We start from the raw sequence: 18,744 nt of genomic DNA on the forward strand, positions 1-18,744 counted from the left end.
CTAAAGCAGCTTGTGACGAAAAACAGAAGCAATGGTTGCGGGGAAAGAGGGAGAGGGAGGGTACGAGGGTGGAGAAATGGATTGGTTGGTTGGTATGGGGAGGGAGAGCGGGACAGGAGAGGAGGTAACGCCCACACGGTTATCTTATCTTGGTGTGTGTGTGTGTGTGTGTGTGTGTGTGTGTGTGTGTGTGTGTAAACAAAATAGAATAGAGAAAAGGCGTAAGTAAGACGAAACTCGTCACCTTTAAACAATTTTTTTTTTTAATTTTCAGAAAATGTTTTTATTTGTTAGATTTTTTTTTTTTTTTTACCGCAGCGACTCAAAAGTGTGCCATGTTTTTTTCCCCGCCTCAATAAAGGGGCCTTGTCAGTATGTATTCAGTTCTTCAGTTGTGTAAGCTGGCGTGAAAAGAAGTTTGTGTGTCAGCCGGTGTCACGGTGTGTGTGTGTGTGTGTGTGTGTGTGTGTGTCGTGTGTGTGTGTGTGTGTGTGTGTGTGTGTGTGTGTGTGTGTGTGTAGTGGGGCCGTGCGGGGGTCGGGGGGGGGGGGGTAAGGGATGGAGGGTTAACAAATAAGTAGAACAAGAAATTTGAAACTTTGCGAGAGAGAGAGAGAGAGAGAGAGAGAGAGAGAGGAAAGAAGGGGGCGGAGCTACAGGATTAAAAGGGCTTTTGGGATTGGTGAAGACGCAGCACGCATTGGTCGAACTGTTTGTGTGCCTCGCCCAACGCACACACGCACGGCCACACGCACGCACGCACACACACACACACACGAACTGAGGTGTGGGTTGAGGTGTCTCAGTCACGCGCGGCGGCACTCACGCACAGATACAGGCGCACAAGTGGACCACACTAAGATAGATAGAGAGTTAGAGACAGACAGACAGACGGACAGATTTAAACAGATTCAACTGAAAATGTTCTGTTTTTCCATACCTTGACGAGGGAGAAATTCAAATGATTCATATCCTTTACGTTTAAGCAATTAGCACCGGATTTGTTTCTTATAAGACAAAGAGAGAGAGAGAGAGAGAGAGGGGGGGGGGGGGAGGAAGAAAGAAAAAGCTATCGCAATATAGCCTGTTAAAAAAAGAAGAAAAACACAATGACAATATCGCCGTTCTCTCTGTCTGTTTCCAGACTCTCTCTCTCTCTCTCTCTCTCTCTCTCTCTCTCTCTCTCTGAAGTTCTGTTTTCGTGCGTTGACAGTTTTGTAATGTTATTTGCTCCAGTATGCACTTTGAAGAGGGGCAGCGACCTTAGCAATACATCATTCATTCTCTCTCTCTCTCTCTCTCTCGTTCTCGTTCTCTGTCTATCTCTGTCTCTGTATCTGTCTCTGTCTCTCTGTCTCTGTCTGTCTGCCTCTCTCTCTCTCTCTCTCTCTCTCTCTCTGTGGACGACCTACATAAGATCTAGATCGGAGGCCAACTTAACATAATTATGCAGGTATACCTACTCAAGTTTATGCACGCTAAGCATTTTTGAAAATGTATATCTTTTTTTTTTTTGCCCCCCTTTTATTATCGTCATCTTGAATTGAATTCTTTCTTGTTGCCGCTTTGGTGGCGAGCTAGGTAAACGAAAAATACTTCGCGCAATAAATGTCTTGCATTTAAAACCTTTCGCGCGTGACATATCGCTTTGGGTTCTTTTTACATTTTTTTTTTTTTTTTTTTTTTGGTGTTATTGTTGTTATCTATCTATTCTGCCCTCTTTTCTTTTTCTTCAGTCTTTTTATTTCTTTTTCTTTTCTTTTTTTCCTTCTCCTTCTCTTTACAGGACTTTTCAGATCACTCCACTCCCATCCCCCTTCCCACCCACCGCCCTTTTATTTTTGCGCACGTCTGACAAATTAATGTCCTGTAAATGATATATAGGTCAGAGCACGAAACGAGATACCCCAATACTCGGTATCAGTTTCACAGCCGATCGAAGTGGGATTCGTCTGTCTGGTTAAAAAGTTAAGTGGGAGTTTCGTCTGTCTGGTTAAAAAGTTAATACGTACCGCGCGCGCGCGCACGCACGCGCACGCACACACACACACACGCGCGCGCGCGCTCGTGCGTGCACAAAGACACAGAAAAAACAAACACACACACACACACAAAGGCAGAAATACCAAACACACACACACACACACACACACAAAGACACAAAGAAAACACACACACACACACACACACACACACACACACACACACACACACACACACACAACACACAAATACCCCACCAAAAACAAGACAACAACAACAGCAACAGCAAAATAAAGCAAATGAAACACATCACTATCTTGTCAACTCCCTCGCTCCCTCTCTCCCCTTCCCCCCCCCCCCCCCCCCCCCAATCCACACGCACATTCCGATGCATTTCACGTGGTTGGCATGCGCTTTGCACAACTATTATGAATGGGAAATTCCAGCAATGTTTATTCTCCCAACAGCGGAGAACATTTTGATGTTTTATATCTGTTTATATCTCGGTTAAAAAAAAACAACCCAAAAATAAAACGGAACAAAACATTCTAAAATCTGAAAACAGAGGTCACATTCTCGTGTGTGTCAATTCTGCATTTTGTTGATCTCTTTACATGATTATAATTTTTTACCTTAAAATTTTTTTTTTCAATACTCGTTTGAAGACTTCTGTTTGTTAATGATATTACTTACACTGCTACTAATACCGCCACCACCACCACCAACAACAACAATTAGAGCAACAACAATAGATAAAGAAAAAATTGATATTTGTGGAATACTGATGCATTTCATTCCCAACATGCAAACTTCGAGGGGGGGGAGGGGGGGGGGGGAGGGGGGGGGGGGGGAGGGGGGGGACCTGTCCATATTTAGGTGTTCAAATTTGTATGATGGGTTTGTTTTTTTCACGTTCACAGAAATACTATGAAAAAACCCACTTACTCTCGTTTTTTTTTTTTTTTCCTGATCCGTATTTTCAGATTATTTGATTTTTTTACAGATGGACGGCATTGGTGCCGCAACTCCGTTCCGTTAATTAAATAAATCTGTTCTCTTGAGGCTCACGCACTGTTGATTATGCACCCTTGAGTACTTTTGCAACATGTTATAAAATATAAATCTTTGTTGTTCTTGTTATCGTCGTCATTATCATTGTTATTATCATCATCATCGTCATCGTTATTACTGTTATTATTATCGTTATTGTTATTGTTACAAACAATGTCTTTAAAAACCTGTTCATTTGTATCGGTTTGCTAAATAACTTTTTTTTCGGATTTGTGTTTGTTATACAGCTCTTTATTTCTTTTTTCTTTTTTTTCTGTCAAAATGATCGTTGTCAGATAAATAAAATCAAAACGTCTTCTTTTTTCTTTTTGTTGTTTGTTTGAATTGCTGAACCATAATATCAGCAATTCAAACAAACAACAACAACAACAACAACAACAAAAAAAAAAGAAAGAAAAAAAGAAGAAGAGGTTTTGATTTTATTTATTTGACAACGATCATTTTGACAGAAACAAAAGAAAAAAGAAATAAAGAGCTGTATAACAAACACAAATCCGAAAAAAAGTGTAATTTGGCAAACCGATACAAATGAACAGGTTTTTTAAGACATTGTTTGTAACAATAAAAATAATAATAATAATACTAGTAATAACGATGACGATGATGATAATAATAACAATGATAATGACGACGATAACAAGAACAACAAAGATTTATATCTTATAACATGTTGCAAAAGTACTGAAGGGTGCATAATCAAACAGTGTGTGAGCCTGAAGAGAATAGATTAATCTAATTAACGGAACTGAACTGCGGCACCAATGCCGTCCATCTGTTAAAATCAAATAATTTGAAAATACGGAGCAGAAAAAAACGAGAGTAAGTTGTTTTTTTTATAGCATTTCTGTGAAGGTGAAAAAAAACACTAAATACATATGTATATATCTTGATCAGAGAAAACAACAACAACTACAACCCCCCCCCCCCTTTTTTTTTTCTTCTTCGTGATATTGAAATGATCTATTCGGAAATCTTAACCAAAAATTCAAATGATCTAATTACAAATCATAAATTTTTTTTCAAACGATACGATTTAATTTTTCTGAAATGACTGGCGGTGCTATTTGCATTCGTGTTGATTTTTAAGAAGTAACTGGAATATGATAAATTTTATGCTTAAACGTGATTGTTCTGCTTGTGAAAGGCTTTGATTTACTTCTGAAAATACATATTTAAAAAACCGATTCTTCTGATTGTAAAAGATCTTTCAATTAATAATGAAATTAATGTTTGAAACTCGATGTTTTGATTGAAAAAAAAAAGGACTTTCATTCAATATAGATTTTTAAAAGACGAATAATTAATTGCTGAAATTAACCGTTTAAATGCGAATGATCTGATTGTTAAGACGCTTAATTTTCTACTGAAATTACATCTTTAAAACTGAATTCTCTGATTGTAAAAATACTTTAATTTTCTGCTGAAAATGTAGTAGTCGGTCGGCGCTGAAGAAGAATTAAAATGAGAGTCGATTTTTGAAAATGGCATTAGTGGGGAAACAATGTTTGGCTGTCGAATAAAAAAAAAAAAAAAAGGCAAACGCCACCACATACAACAACAACAAAAACAACAACTACAACAACAAACAACGCAACAAAAACAAAACAAATAACAACAACTAAACACTGTATCAAAGTCATTTTTTTCAGAAGGTAGAAAAATGACACAGTCTGAAAATATAGCTATATAGATATACCGGTCAGGGATAAAGTTTCCAAAGAACACACGAAATGTTTCATTATTTTAGGAAAGAAATTACTGTTTCTGTTGTCAAGTGTCTGGTTTGAAAATTCATCATTTGTAGTTTTTATTTCATTTCTAACTCTCTCTCTCTCTTTATTTTTTTATTATTATGGAAGACACTGCTGTATATGAATGAATATACATTTGAATTTTGAGTGTGTAAATTAAAACAAAAACCTCGAATGATATTTCAAATAGTCTAATAACGATAATAACCTTAAGATAAAATTGAAGCCAAAAAAAAAAAAAAAGGAATCCTTCACACTTTTCTGCACGGATGATATATTTGACACAAGAAAAAGAGGGAGAGAGAGAAAGAGAGGGTTGAGGGTGGCGGGGGGAAAGAAAGAAAGGACGAAAGAAAGAGTTAACCGGAAAAAAAAAGAAAAAAAAAAAGCTTGGATTCCTTCACACTTTTCAGCACGGATGATAGATTTTCCAGAAAATAAAGAAAGAAAAAGGAAGGAGAGAAGGGGCGGGGAGGGGGGAGGGGGAGGAAGAGGAAGAAGAAGAAGAAAAAAGAGAGTTAAAAAAACCAAACAAACAACAACAATAAGAAAGAAAATTTAGAAGAAATGAGAGAAAAAAAAGGGAGGAGAGAGAAAAAGATAAAGAAAAGAAAAGAACAACATGCTGACTTCTAGATAATAAATCAACGAAGAAAAAGAAGAAGGAGGAAGAGACATACGTAGAGGAAGAAGAAGGAGAAGGATAAGAAAGGGGGGGGGGGAGAAGAAGAAGAAGGATAAGAAGGGGGAGAAGAAGAAGAAGAAGGATAAGAATGGGGGGGGGGGAGAAGAAGGATAAGAATGGGGGGGGGGGGAGAAGAAGGATAAGAATGGGGGGGGGGAGAAGAAGAAGGATAAGAAGGGGGGGGGGGAGAAGGAGAAGGATAAGAAGGGGGGGGGAGAAGAAGGAGAAAGATAAGAAGGGGGCGAAGAAGGATAAGAAGGGGGAGAAGAAGAAGAAAGATAAGAATGGAGGGGGGAGAAGAAGGGGGGAGAAGAAGGGGGAGAAGAAGGGGGGGAGAAGAAGAAGGATAAGAAGGGGGGGCAGAAGAAGAAGAAGGATAAGAAGGGGGGGAGAAGAAGAAGAAGGATGTGATGGGGAAGAAAAAAAGAGAGGAAAAAAAAAAGGTAGACGGTTCGTTTCTGTTCCGCATTTAATAAGGTTTCTATAAGGTTGATGGCTGTGCTCCATTATTAAAGTTGATGGCTATTCTCTAAACCTCAGTGACTATAACACGCAAGTTTATTGTAAAATACTTCTTTCGAATGAATGTGTATGTCTTTGTCTCTTCTAATAGATTCCTACATATCGTTAAAATAAAAATAAAAATATATTTGTGTCTTTTTTCCTGCTTTCGCATGGCTGAACGTAAACTTCATATAAAAATCGATATCTTTAACAAATGTTCACGAAAATTGTTAAAAGTTGATGTCCTTTGGTGGTAGAGAGCGTGTTAACATTCCAATAATTACCGGGGGACTAAGCGAAACTGTGAATGAAATGAAATAATAGAAAATATTGCGGTGAAATGAAAAACGGAAAAAAAAGAGAAAAAAAGGAATAAACAACAACAACAGAAAAAAAAAGCAAACACAGATCAGATTGGATCGTCATTTTTGTGTCGTCAAGAACTAACTCCGTTTGAAACAGTATGTTTCGTGTCATTGTGTACGCCGCTGCGATTTAATATTCTCTCTCTCTCTCTCTCTCTCGCTCGCTCGCTCGGTGTCTCTGTCTATGTCTCTTTCTGTGCACGCGTGCGCGCTCCTGAGTTAAAAAAAAAATCTTTAATTAGTTTTCTCCTTGAAACAAGAGAGAAAAAACAAAAAAAAACAAAAAAAAACTGAAAAACTCAGTAACAAAACGACACACACACACAAAACAGCAATCAGGCAGCCAACCAGCCAGAGAGAGAGAGAGAGAGAGAGAGGTTAACCCCAAACACTCTGAAGCAAAGAAAAAGAAAAGAAAAAAAAAGAAAGGGTTAATACTTCGGTCGTCAACATTCTTTCCACCTTTGATTCTTTGATTTCTCCCGTGTCAGTCTCGGTCTGACTCCTCTCTGTTCCTTTTGTGTGTTTTGTTACCTCTTTATACATACATATTGATCGTTCTCTCTGTCTCCGTCTCTGTCTCTGTCTCTGTCTGTCTGTCTCTCTCTCTCTCTCTCTCTCTCCACATACACATATATATATATTTGTGTGTGTGTGTGTGTGTGTGTGTGTGTGTGTGTGTGTGTGTGTGTGTGTGTGTGTGTTCGGTCATGCCCTTGGTTTGTGCCCACGTATTCTGGTATCATTACTGGACGTCCCCTTAGTTTGTGACCTTTTCGCCTTTAGATTTCTGACCGATACGCTTCTCTGCGCATGAATCCATGAACGATTCTCGATTTTTTTTTTTTTTTACCTGTCTGTCTGTCTGTTTTTCTCTATCTTTGTCTGTTTCTCTCATTACCTCTATCTCTCCCTCTCTGTCTCTCTCTCTCCATTCCCCTCCTTGTCCCCCTCCCCCCTATCCCTCATCCGCCCACCTACCCCCCTACTCACTCACTCTCGCCTCCCCCCCCCTCCCCACCCTCTACTCATGGTGTTTATTGGAAGTTGGGTTCCTTTCATAGGGAGAGATGATGGCGGGAAGTACTAGAATATCAGACATGATATCGATAGTGTCACACACACATTCAGGAATGCATGGACACGCGCGCGCGCGCCACAGACATATGAACGCATACGCACGCACACATACATACATGCATGCATACATACATACCGCCCACCACTTCACGCACAGACACATAGACACACAGAGATACACGAACACCACACACACACACACACACACACACACACACACACACACACACGTATGCACACACGTACGCACACACACACACACCCACAATCTATCTGTGTGTGTGTGTGTGTGTGTGTGTGTTGTGTGTGGTATTCAGTATTCAGTAAACCTATTCTCGATTCCCACCACCACCAGCCAAAATATCATAATGCAATTCGTTTTTTCTCACGTTCTTAAAGAAAATGTCTGCGGTGTAGAAAAGTATGTGTGGTGTGGTGGAGGGAAAAAAAGAATAGTAAAGCAGAATGAAAGAATTAATTTGTGGTCAGAGAGAGAGAGAGAGAGAGAGAGAGAGAGAGAGAGAGAGAGAAGCTGTCTAACCTGTCTGGTTTGGATTGCGATTAGCTTTCACAGTCTGTTTCTTTTTTCTTTTTTCTTTCTTTTTTCTTCCTTCTTTCCTTCTTTCTTTCTTCCTTCCTTTCTTTCTTCTTTTCTTTTTCGTTTCTTCTTTCCTTCTTTCTTCCTTTCTTGCTTCCTTCCTTCCTTCTTTCTTTCTTCTCTTCGTAATCTTTTTCTTGTTCTTCTTCTCCTCCTCCTCCTCCTTCTCCCCTTCCTTCTTCTCCTCTTCCTCCTTCTTATCCTCTTTTCTCTTGTTGTTGTTGTTGTTGTTGTTGTTGTTGTTGTTGTTGTTGTTGTTGTTGTTGTTGTTGTTGTTGTTCTTCTTCTTCTTCTTCTTCTTCTTCTTCTTCTTCTTCTTCTTCTTCTTCTTCTTCTTCTTCTTCTTCTTCTTCTTCTTCTTCTTCTTCTTCTTCCTGTCTTTTTTTTCTTGTTTTTCTTGAGTCGTATCTTAGCGTTTTATTTTTCTTGTTCTGATGAATGTTTTGGGGTCCGTGCATTCGTATAAAGACGTCTATTGCTGTTGAATATAATACTGAATGGATCACCTGTGTGTGTATTGGGGAGAGGGAAGAAGCGCTTATATATATATATATATATATATATATATATATATACGTACGTGTGTGTGTGTATGTGTGTGTGTGTGTGTGTGTGTGTGTGTGTGTGTGTGTGTGTGTGTGTGTGTGTGTGTCTTTATGCGTGTGTTTGACACTTTCGTCGATGAATTGTTATGTTAATCCAGTATTTTTACAACACTATCACCTCCGTATCACCCCCAACCTCCCCAACCCCCACCCGACCCCATTTATTTCTTCTTCTTTTTTCCCCCTTCCCCCCGCCCCCCTCATATATCTCTTTTATAGGTTTATGAATCATAACTTTTCTATGCTCACGTTGAATACGCTGGAAGGGGTCGTTTGTGGGGTTGGGTGGGGTGGGGGGAGGTGGGTATGGGGGCTGGTGGGGGTGGGGATATGGGGGCTGGGGGAGGTGGGTATGGGGGCTGGGGGGGTGGGGGGTGTGTGTGTGTGTGAGAGAGGGACAGGTTGGTGTCAGAGCAAAACGAAAAATGAGACGACGTGAATTGAAATGGTATAGAGAATATATGTTTTTCATTGTGTGTGTGTGTGTGTGTGTGTGTGTGTGTGTGTGTGTGTGTGTGTGTGTGTGTTTGTGTGTGTGCGTGTGTGTGTGTGTGTGTGTGTGTGTGTGTGTGTGTGTGTGTGTGTGTGTATGTGTGCGCGCGCGTGTGTGTGTATGAATGTGTCTTTTGTGTGTTGAGGAGAGGGGGAGGGGAGTTGGAGGATGGGGGACTCAAGGTTTATATCGCATTCCGTGCCACCCCCTTTCTCCCCCCACCCCCGTGACTGCAGAACACACACACACACACACACACACACACACACACACACACACACACACACACACACTTTTTTCTTTTATGTTTTTTTTCCTAATGATCACTGGGGGGGCATCCTGTCTACGTGGTGGGTGGCGCATCTTTGGGTGAACTGTTCCTCCCTCATCCTGTATGTATGTGTGTATGTGTGTGTGCATGTATGTATGAATTTATTTACGTTCGTTCTTTAGCGTCTTTTCGCTATCCGTGATATTAGACGATTAAAAGAAAATAAACTGAAAAGATAGAAGACTACCAAAAAAAATGCATAACTAACATGCAGTTACATTTAACAGTAAAAATTCAATAATGATAATAATAATCAAAAACCATTAACGCAATTCTGAAGTACATAAAGGAGTGTAGAAATAGAGCTGTCAACTAATGCCTTTGAAAATTCGACCACAAGAACCTCGTCAGAAATGACTTTCCAAAAATCATCTGCAGCATAGTTATTATTTTTGAAATACTTGGGCAAGAAGGTACGTAACTGCTGACAGCGAAACAAAGAATGATGCAAGCTGAGCTGCTTTCCACAGATGCATGTAACATTTTTACTATACTTTGCCTTCAGCGCGTCAAGTTTTATGCGTAAGAAAGTAGAGGTTATTAATCTTGTACAGCAAGCTGATGGATTCGGTATCTTTTCTTCGATAATATTCTCGGGGAATAATGTCCATTTATGTTTTAAAAACTTTTCCTTCCATCGGTTATGAAATCAACCCCATGCTGATTTTTCTAACAAAGTGTATGCCTCTTTTACGGAAAGAAGGACATGTTTTTTTGTGTCGATTTTTCTGAATCTTGTGCTCCTCTTTCAGCTGCTTTATCAGCAGTTTCATTGCCATGAATGCCCACATAAGAAAGCACCCAACAAAAACTGACCTCAGTCCCTTTAATCATCAAAAAAATATACCAAATGATTTGCCTCAGTAACTAAGTCAGGTCTTTTTTCAAGGCTAAATAATTCTAGAGCATAAAGTACTGATTTGGAATTAACAAAGAATGCTATTTTCGAGAAAACTATTTGATGGCTCACTACGTAGTTCAGAGCTTGTATAATAGCGATTAGCTCAGCCGTGAATATGGAAAGATGTTTTCCAATAAAGTAAGATTTCTCAACTTTAAAGGCAGAAATATAGAGAGCCGCACCAGCATTTTTGTCATTAATAACAGATCCATCTGTAAATTATATGGAGATGATTCTGATATTTTTCTGCTGTATGAATTCTGGCAGTACTTGTCGTGATATTGATGTTTTTTCCCTTTTTGTTTCATAATAACTGATATCAGAATCTGCTTACATGTCCCCCAAACGGAACAGGAGTATGATGTGGGTTTGGTTTTTTTTGTTTTTTTTTGTTTTGTTTTTTTGCAGCTAGTTAACTCTTTCATGTTAACATCAGATTCTTTTAACAAATTTGAAACGTAAGTTACAAATGTTTCTTGTGAAGAAATGGCTTTAGCTCTTTTTGGAAAATCAATGTCATATCTTACTGTCAGTTCATCAGCATTGAAATTTTTTGTCATTGAAGTGTATCTCACAGCGAATTTTGCTGTTGCTAACTCACGATCGTTCATTTAAGGGAAGAATGTATGTATGTATATATGTCCGAATATCTCTGTGTCTGTATGTATGTCCGTTCTTCTGTGCGTCTGCCGCTCACACGTCTGTCTCATTTTTACTGCATCGCTCTTCTCATGCAGATGCGCGCGCGCGCGCATACACACACACACACACGTGCGTGCAAACACACACACACGTGCGTACGCACGCACACACACATACACGCATACGCAGGCACACACACACACGCACGCTCTCTCTCTCTCCTCTCTCTCCCCCTCTCCTCTCTCTCCCCCTCTCCTCTCTCTGGCACACACACACACACACACACACACACACACACACACACACACACACACACACACACACACACTCTCTCTCTCTCTCTCTCTCTCTCTTCCCTCCCCCTCTCTCGCACACTTCTCTCGCTAATCCATCCATCCATATGTCTTTCTTTCTCTTCTTTTCCAGAGGGCTGCGACCCTTCCATCCACCTACAGTTATCTTTCTGGGTTTTTTTTTGTCGTTGTTGTTGTTTCTTCAGAGGGCTGCCATCCATCCATCCTCATATATCTTTCTTTCTGTCCGTTTTCACAGAGGGCTGCGACCCCTCCAGAAAGTGCTGCCACAGGAGAGACGCTGCCTTAGAGACACCGATCCGAGAGATGACGGACATGGCGCGACAGCTGTACAACACCTTCCAGTCCTCATGCTCCAACTGCCCAGGTAAATAAAGCAAAAGCACACGCACGCGCACGCGCGCGCTCTCCAACGCACCGGCATTTGCATAGTCGTTATGAAGGAGGCAGTGTTTTCGTTTATCTCGCTCGCTCAGTCAGTGTCTGTCTCTGTCTCTGTCTCGCTCTCTTTCTGGCATTGCATAGTTGTTATGAAGGAAACAGCATTTTCATTTATCTCTGCCTCTGTCTGTCTGTCTGTCTTCTCTGTTGACACATTCACCCATGTCATAAGGACCTCACGGCCAGTGACATTAAAGTGTCCAAGCGTCAAAGCGTCTCTGTCTCTCTGTCTCTCTACTGCTCAACTTTGCTTTGCTGTACGCAATCTTGAAAAGGAAAACAATGCGTTAAAAAAGAAATGGAAATGAAAAAAAGGTAAACGGCGTTTTAACTGCCGTGTCCAGTTATAGAATCATTTCCACAGCCAAGATTTCACTCCTTTTGGGCAAGAAGGAAAAGCACGCTTGGCAAACATCATTTCTTCTGCCACCCACCTCTCCAACCCTCACACTCTCTTTCTCTTGTTATCTCTCTCTGTCTCTGCCTGTCTGTGTGTCTCTCTCTCTCTCTCTCTCTCTCTCTTTCTGGATATCTCTCTCTGTCTCTCTGCCTGCTGCCTCTGGGTATCTCTCTCTGTATCTCTATATGTCTCTCTCCGTGTCCCTGTCTCCATAATTCTCTCCCTTTCTCTCTCTGTCTCTCTCTCTGTCTCTGCGTATCTGTTCCTCTCTCTCTCTCTCTTTTTGTCTCTCTCCGCCTCTCTTTCTGTGTGTCTGTCGCTGCGTCTCTGCTTCTGTCTGTCTTGTCTGTCTCGGTTTTTGTCTGTCTGTGTGTCTGCCACTCTCTCTCTCTCTCTCTCTCTCTCTCTCTCTCTCTCCCCCACCCCCTCCCCACCCCGACTTTCTTCCCCAGCCACACTCTCAGCACTCAACGTTCAGTCCTTCACTCAATTTGCTGAGCATGCACACTGAGCAAACACCCGTTGTCCCTCCCCTTCCTCACCTGTCCCGCAGCCCCCCCCCCCCGCCGCCCCCCACCTCCCCTCCGCCTCCTATGCACACCACTTTTCATGACCCAACACTCCTGTTTAACTTTTTGTTTCTTCTTGAGCGTTTGCCAAAGCGTCAGGATTATTTATTGATTTGTTTCGTCGCGAGACTTTTAAATGTGTGTGTGTGTGTGTGTGTGTGTGTGTGTGTGTGTGTGTGTGTGTGTGTGTGTGCGTGCGTGCGTGTGTGCGTGCGTGTGTGTGTGTGTGTGTGTGTGTGTGTGTGCCTGTCTGTCTGTATGGATGTATGTCTGAATGTAGGTATGAATGTATACATGTATGTTTTTTTTCTGATCTGATAACTTTATCCCATGAAGAAAAAACATCATCAACAACAACAACAACAACAAGAGATCACACGAACCTGAAACAAAACAAAACAACAACACAAAACAAACAAACAACCCCTCTCTCCCCCAAAAAAGACCCCCCCCCTACCCCCCCCCCCCCAAAGAAAAAGCACCCCCCCCCCCAAAATACAAAAACAAAACAAACAACAACAACAACAAAACACACACACACACACACACACACACAAACAACAAAAACAAAAAACCCCACACCCACACCTGAATCTGTACCTGTTCTCCCAGGGGACGGAGGCTGGGGCGAGTGGTGTGAGTGGGGAGGCTGCTCCACAACCTGCGGCCCAGGTATCCGCACGCGCAAGCGTCAGTGTGACAGCCCCTCGCCCAAAGGCGGCGGCCGTCCGTGCCAGGGCCTGGCCGTGGAGACCACAGGCTGCATGGGACCTCCTTGCTGTGGTGAGTGTGAGGCGGCCTTTAGGAGAGAGCTGCGGTGGTGAGTATGAGGCGGCCTGTAGGGGAGAGACAGAGCTGTTGTGGGTGGCGAGTGTGAGACGGCCTTTACGAGAGAGATGCAGTGCCTTTTGAAGATGCCGTGCGAGTGAGACGGCCTTTGAGAGAGAGAGAGAGAGAGAGAGAGAGATCTGTGGTGAGTGTGAGAGGACCTTTAAAGAGGAGAGCTGTTGTAAATGTGAGACGACGTTTAGGAGAGTTGTGGTGTGTGTATGGGTTAGGTGGGTGGATTGTATGACGTGTGTGTGTGTGTGTGTGTGTGTGTGTGTGTGTGTGCCGTTGCTGTTCTTTGAATCGATGACTAGTCTGTTTCAACAAATTAAACAAGTTGTTTTAGCTGTTTTTGCTTTTTTAAAAATTTGTTTGAATTAATCTGCTCGCTTTGTTTTGTTTGATTTCTTAATTTGTTAACTAGTTCGCTGTCATGCACGGGTTAAAGAAGAAAATTGTCCATGTTGTTTGGTTGGTTGATGGACTGATTAATGTCATGCCTTTTTCTTCTCAGGACTTTGTTTCCGAGGGTTCTTTTTGGGGTGTTTTTTTTTTGTTTGTTTAGAAATTTAAAACGATTTATTGTTATTTCTTCTCTGTACATGCTCGATTTGTAACAGTAGATGGATGGTAAATATGATTCTTTATTTATTCAAACACACACACACACACACGTTATACTTCTCAGCTGTTCATCAAAGTCATATGAGCTATCTCATTGGGTTCATCGCTATATATTTCATACACATTCATATTTCGGTTTTTCCATCCTTATCGTTATCATTATCATTTTTATCGTGATCATTGTGTCTCTCTGGTTACTCCATGGTGTTACTTTATGTTTGTTTATGTATTTGTTCATTTATCTATTTGTTTTTTTTCCGCTTTTTTATACTTATTTTTTGTTTTTGTTGTTTATTGGTTTACTTTTGTTTCTTTATGATTTTTTTTTTATGAATGTGTGTTAGTTTACTTTTTGTTTTGTTTTGAGGATTTATGATGGAATTCGCTTGACTGCAATGTAGTTTTCGTAGATGAAGCGTGTAACTTGATGGGGCGAACAATTTTGTTCTTTAAACTTTTATTTGCAGTAGTGCTGCGGCGTGCGTTTTGCGCGGTGTGTGTGTGTGTGTGTGTGTGTGTGTGTGTGCTGTGGGCTCAAGCTTTTTTCTTTTGGATTTTTTTTTCTTTTTGATATGCACCCCCTTTTCATCTACACACCTTCCGCAATCCCCCCCCCCCTAGTCCCCCCCTCCCCCCTTCCCCCTCAAACCTCATTCTACATAGTTATAACTCTTTATAACTAGTTTTTACGGCATGGGAAATGTCTCACAAACGAGGTATAGCAGTGTGCTAGCAATAAGGAGAGGAAAAACAAGAATTAGGTCAAGAAGAACGATAACAACACAAACAACAACAACAACAACAAAATAACAACAATACTAACATAGAGGATAATAACAACAACAACAGCAACATCTTGGTCATATTAATAGCCCAAAACGGAGAAAATTTAAAGAGGTAAATGTCTACTGCAGTAACCAGTTTGAAAGCATTCAATATAGTAAATAAATAGTAGAACTCGATTGACAGATATAGTCATTTAGAGTTCTTCAAAAAAAAACAAAAACAACAAAAAAAAACACAAATAAAATAACTGGGCGGATGGACAGGGGAGACAAATGGAACACATACGCTCTCGCTTTCACACACACACACACACACACACACACACACACACACACACACACACACACACCAGGATTGAAGAGAACACTTGTCCATCAGCTTCTTCTTCCTTTATATATATACATATATATTTTTTTTTATTCTTATTTTTTAAATGAATGGAAGAATAGGCTAGTCACCACTGCTACCCCCACACCCCCCACCTCCCACAACCCCAACCCCCTTCCCCGACCCTCAACCCCCCACCCCCCACCCCCCTGACCCCGAGCTTTACCTTACCACGCTCGTATTTCAATAGATGCGCTTCAAATCATGTCTTTTTCAAAGGGCTTTGGCACTTCTTTTTTTTTTTCTCTAGAATTTACGCGTGTGTTCTCGCCCTGTTCGTGTTGTGGAGAAAAGAAGGGGGGGAAAAAAGAAAAAAGAAAAAGAGAAAAAAAAAAAATCAAAAAGGAAGCGTTGGTAATAGTTATCCAAGGTTTATGGTCTGTATAATTAGTCTACATATTAGATAAATGTGCATTTAAAAAAATTCTATCCAGTGTTGCCTGGTGTGACGGGTATGCTCTGAACGAAGCATTTCGTTAAAAAGAAAAAAGTAAATCAGGTATTTAGGTATATCAGGCTGATTCTTGATGGATATCATTTAAAACATTGGGATTCTTTAAAACATTATAGAACCCTTTTTTGTGTCCTTAAAACAGTACGTGTAAATGTTATGGATCCAAATCCACTCAAAGTATCAGCAACATATTTAAAAAAAAAGAAAAAAGAATCAAACATGACTTTATAGTTATAGTTATTTCTTTTTATAAAAATGATAAAATGTGCTGTCTGAACTGATAGGGGCATCAGTAATTATTTTTTTTCCACACAGGAAACAATGACAATTTGATGATGGTAAGGCAAGGCAAAGCAAAACTGGTGGTTCAAAGAAAGGTTCTGTCAGCCCTTGAATTGAAATTAAAAGTCCCTTTCAATGCTTTGATGCAAAAAAGACCGATTAAGAAAAAGAAGAAGAATATATACTTATATGAAAGAATATATATATATATATATATATATATATATATATATATATATATATATATATATATATATATATGCGCAGCGCTACAAAGAAGGAAGGCGAAAAGAAGAGTTTTTGTTTAGCTTGCTTGCAGGCTTGCGGTGCTTTTATGCTGCCTGATACGATGCTCGGTTTATAAAAGCTTATGATTACTAACTTGATACCACGTGCTTTCCTTGACTAACGTGAATTTTGTGATTCCCGATTCAGCCTACAAGTAGATCGGTCCGTTTGTTTGCCGTCCAGCTGACGACGGGGGACATCTCCGAGGGATGACACGCTTTTAAGACAACCAGCACAAACACACACACACACACACACACACGCGCGCGCGCGTTTGACAAAGCGGACAAAGGTGTATATCATCTGTATAATTATACATGGCTCAGTCGAACAGCAGACACGAATTGTAATGGATTCCGCGATTCTTCTTCAAAAAGACTCCATCAGCAAAGCGGCTTTGGGTTATAGTTTTGAACGAGTTAAAAATGAGCATTTCTCCATCCTTTTTTTTTTTAATTATAAATTTTTATATTTTCAATTTTATTCCAGATAATGGCCGAATGTTGATCTGAAGCGAAGAACAAAGAATGACTGCTTTAGTTTTACCGATCGTGTCCAAGCCACAAGAATCCACCCCCCTCCAACCCCCCTATCCACCACCGCCCCCTACCCACCCCCTTGAAGTCTGGGAAATCTGTCCCCTCCACTAATCAAGTAGAGTTTAAAGACGCATTGGCATGAAGTTCAAGTTGTTCACGGTTCGAACCTTGGTTCGTTGGAGGTTGCGTTGCTCGATGTTGGGAGTCCTGGATGTGTGTCTGTACGGATGTGAGGTTCCTCTGGCGAGCTCTGGCTGTCTGAAGGGGGGCGAAGTACTGGCTCCTTTTCTAGCGTTCTAAGGGCGAAGTTCTGGCTGTTCTGTTGACGTTCTCAGGGTGATGTCCTGGCTGGTTTTTTTTTTTTTTTTTTTTTAGCGTTCTGAGGACGAAGTCCTGGCTGTTCTTCTGACGTTCCAAGGGTGAAGTCCTGGCTGTTCTTCTGGCGATCCGATGGTGAAGTCCTGGCTGTTCTTTTGACGAGGGTGAAGTCCTGGCTGTTCTGGCGTTCTGAGGGTGAAATCCTGGCTGTTCTTCTGGCGTTCTGAGGGTGAAGTCCTGGCTGTTCTTTTGACGAGGGTGAAGTCCTGGCTGTTCTGGCGTTCTGAGGGTGAAGTCCTGGCTGTTCTTCTGACGTTTCAAGGGTGAAGTCCTGGCTGTTCTACTGGCGTTCCGATAGTAAAGTCCTGGCTGTTCTTTTGACGAGGGTGAAATCCTGGCTGTTCTTCTGGCGTTCTGAGGGCGAAGTCCTGGCTGTTCTGTTGACGTTCTCAGGGTGATGTCCTGGCTGTTTTTTTTAGCGTTCTAAGGGCGAAGTCCTGGCTGTTCTGTTGACGTTCTCAGGGTGATGTCCTGGCTGTATTTTTAGCGTTCTGAGGGCGAAGTCCTGGCTGTTCTTCTGGCGATCCGATGGTGAAGTTCTGGCTGTTCTTTTGACGAGGGTGAAATCATGGCTGTTCTTCTGGCGTTCCGATAGTAAAGTCCTGGCTGTTCTACTGGCGTTTTGAGGGTGAATTCCTGGCTGTTCTTCTGGCGTTCTGAGGGTGAATTCCTGGCTGTTCTTCTGGCGTTCTGAGGGTGAATTCCTGGCTGTTCTTCTGGCGTTCAGAGGGTGAATTCCTGGCTGTTCTTCTGGCGTTCTGAGGGTGAAATCCTGGCTGTTCTTCTGGCGTTCTGATGGGGAAGTCCTGGCTGTTCTACTGGTGTTCCGAGGTTCAGTTCCTGATTTCTGCCAAGGGGTGAGGATCCTGGCTTTTCTTCTCGACCGCACTGCCGTCTGCTGAAGTACTGTTGCTGTGCCGGACGTGGGATGTACTGGTTCGACCGTTCTTGAGCTTGGGCAGGTGATAAACGAAAGAACGAATGAGCGAGCGAGCGAATCAACGAACGAACAAACTCCTTGCTGCTGCTCCCGAGTTGCTGCAGTTCCCGAAAGGAGTTTTGATCTGCCTTTGCTCCTGAACAGGTTTTGTAGAGAGGTCTGAGTAGTCTGCGGGGACAGACGATGGTGATGATATGAATACTTGGATAGCGCCTATCCTCGGTCGGAGACCAAGCTCTAAACGCTTTACAAACTCGGGGTCATTTGCACAACAGGCTGCCTACCTGGGTAGAGCCGACTGACGGCTGCGATTTGCCACACAATGGTGTTGGAAGTCTTGGCGCTGCAGTCGGAAGGCCTGGATCTGCTTCTGAACGTTTGGGGCCGGCAGCGTTTATTCATAGGGGTATGTTCGGAAATCTACAGGGGCCAAGGGAGGGGGAGGGTCCATGTAATTGCCGCATTGTGCGCTGTTCGTTGGCCCAGTTAACTCACTCAGTACGGC

The 18,744-nt window shown here is 41.7% G+C and overlaps 1 protein-coding gene across 9 annotated transcripts in view; it reads left to right on the top strand.

The window, feature by feature from the left end:
• Positions 1 to 18,744, top strand: part of LOC143291670 (SCO-spondin-like) — a 125,465-nt gene that overhangs the window by 67,493 nt on the left and 39,228 nt on the right. For all 9 annotated transcript variants that reach the window (XM_076601674.1, XM_076601680.1, XM_076601678.1 and 6 more), the window contains exons 3-4: positions 11,562 to 11,690; positions 13,346 to 13,516. In XM_076601674.1, coding sequence (XP_076457789.1) covers positions 11,562 to 11,690; positions 13,346 to 13,516 — 300 coding nt within the window. The remainder of the gene's footprint in view (positions 1 to 11,561; positions 11,691 to 13,345; positions 13,517 to 18,744) is intronic.

The sequence above is a fragment of the Babylonia areolata genome, chromosome 17, assembly GCF_041734735.1.
Source record: "Babylonia areolata isolate BAREFJ2019XMU chromosome 17, ASM4173473v1, whole genome shotgun sequence".
In the NCBI taxonomy this organism is placed as follows: domain Eukaryota; kingdom Metazoa; phylum Mollusca; class Gastropoda; order Neogastropoda; family Buccinidae; genus Babylonia; species Babylonia areolata.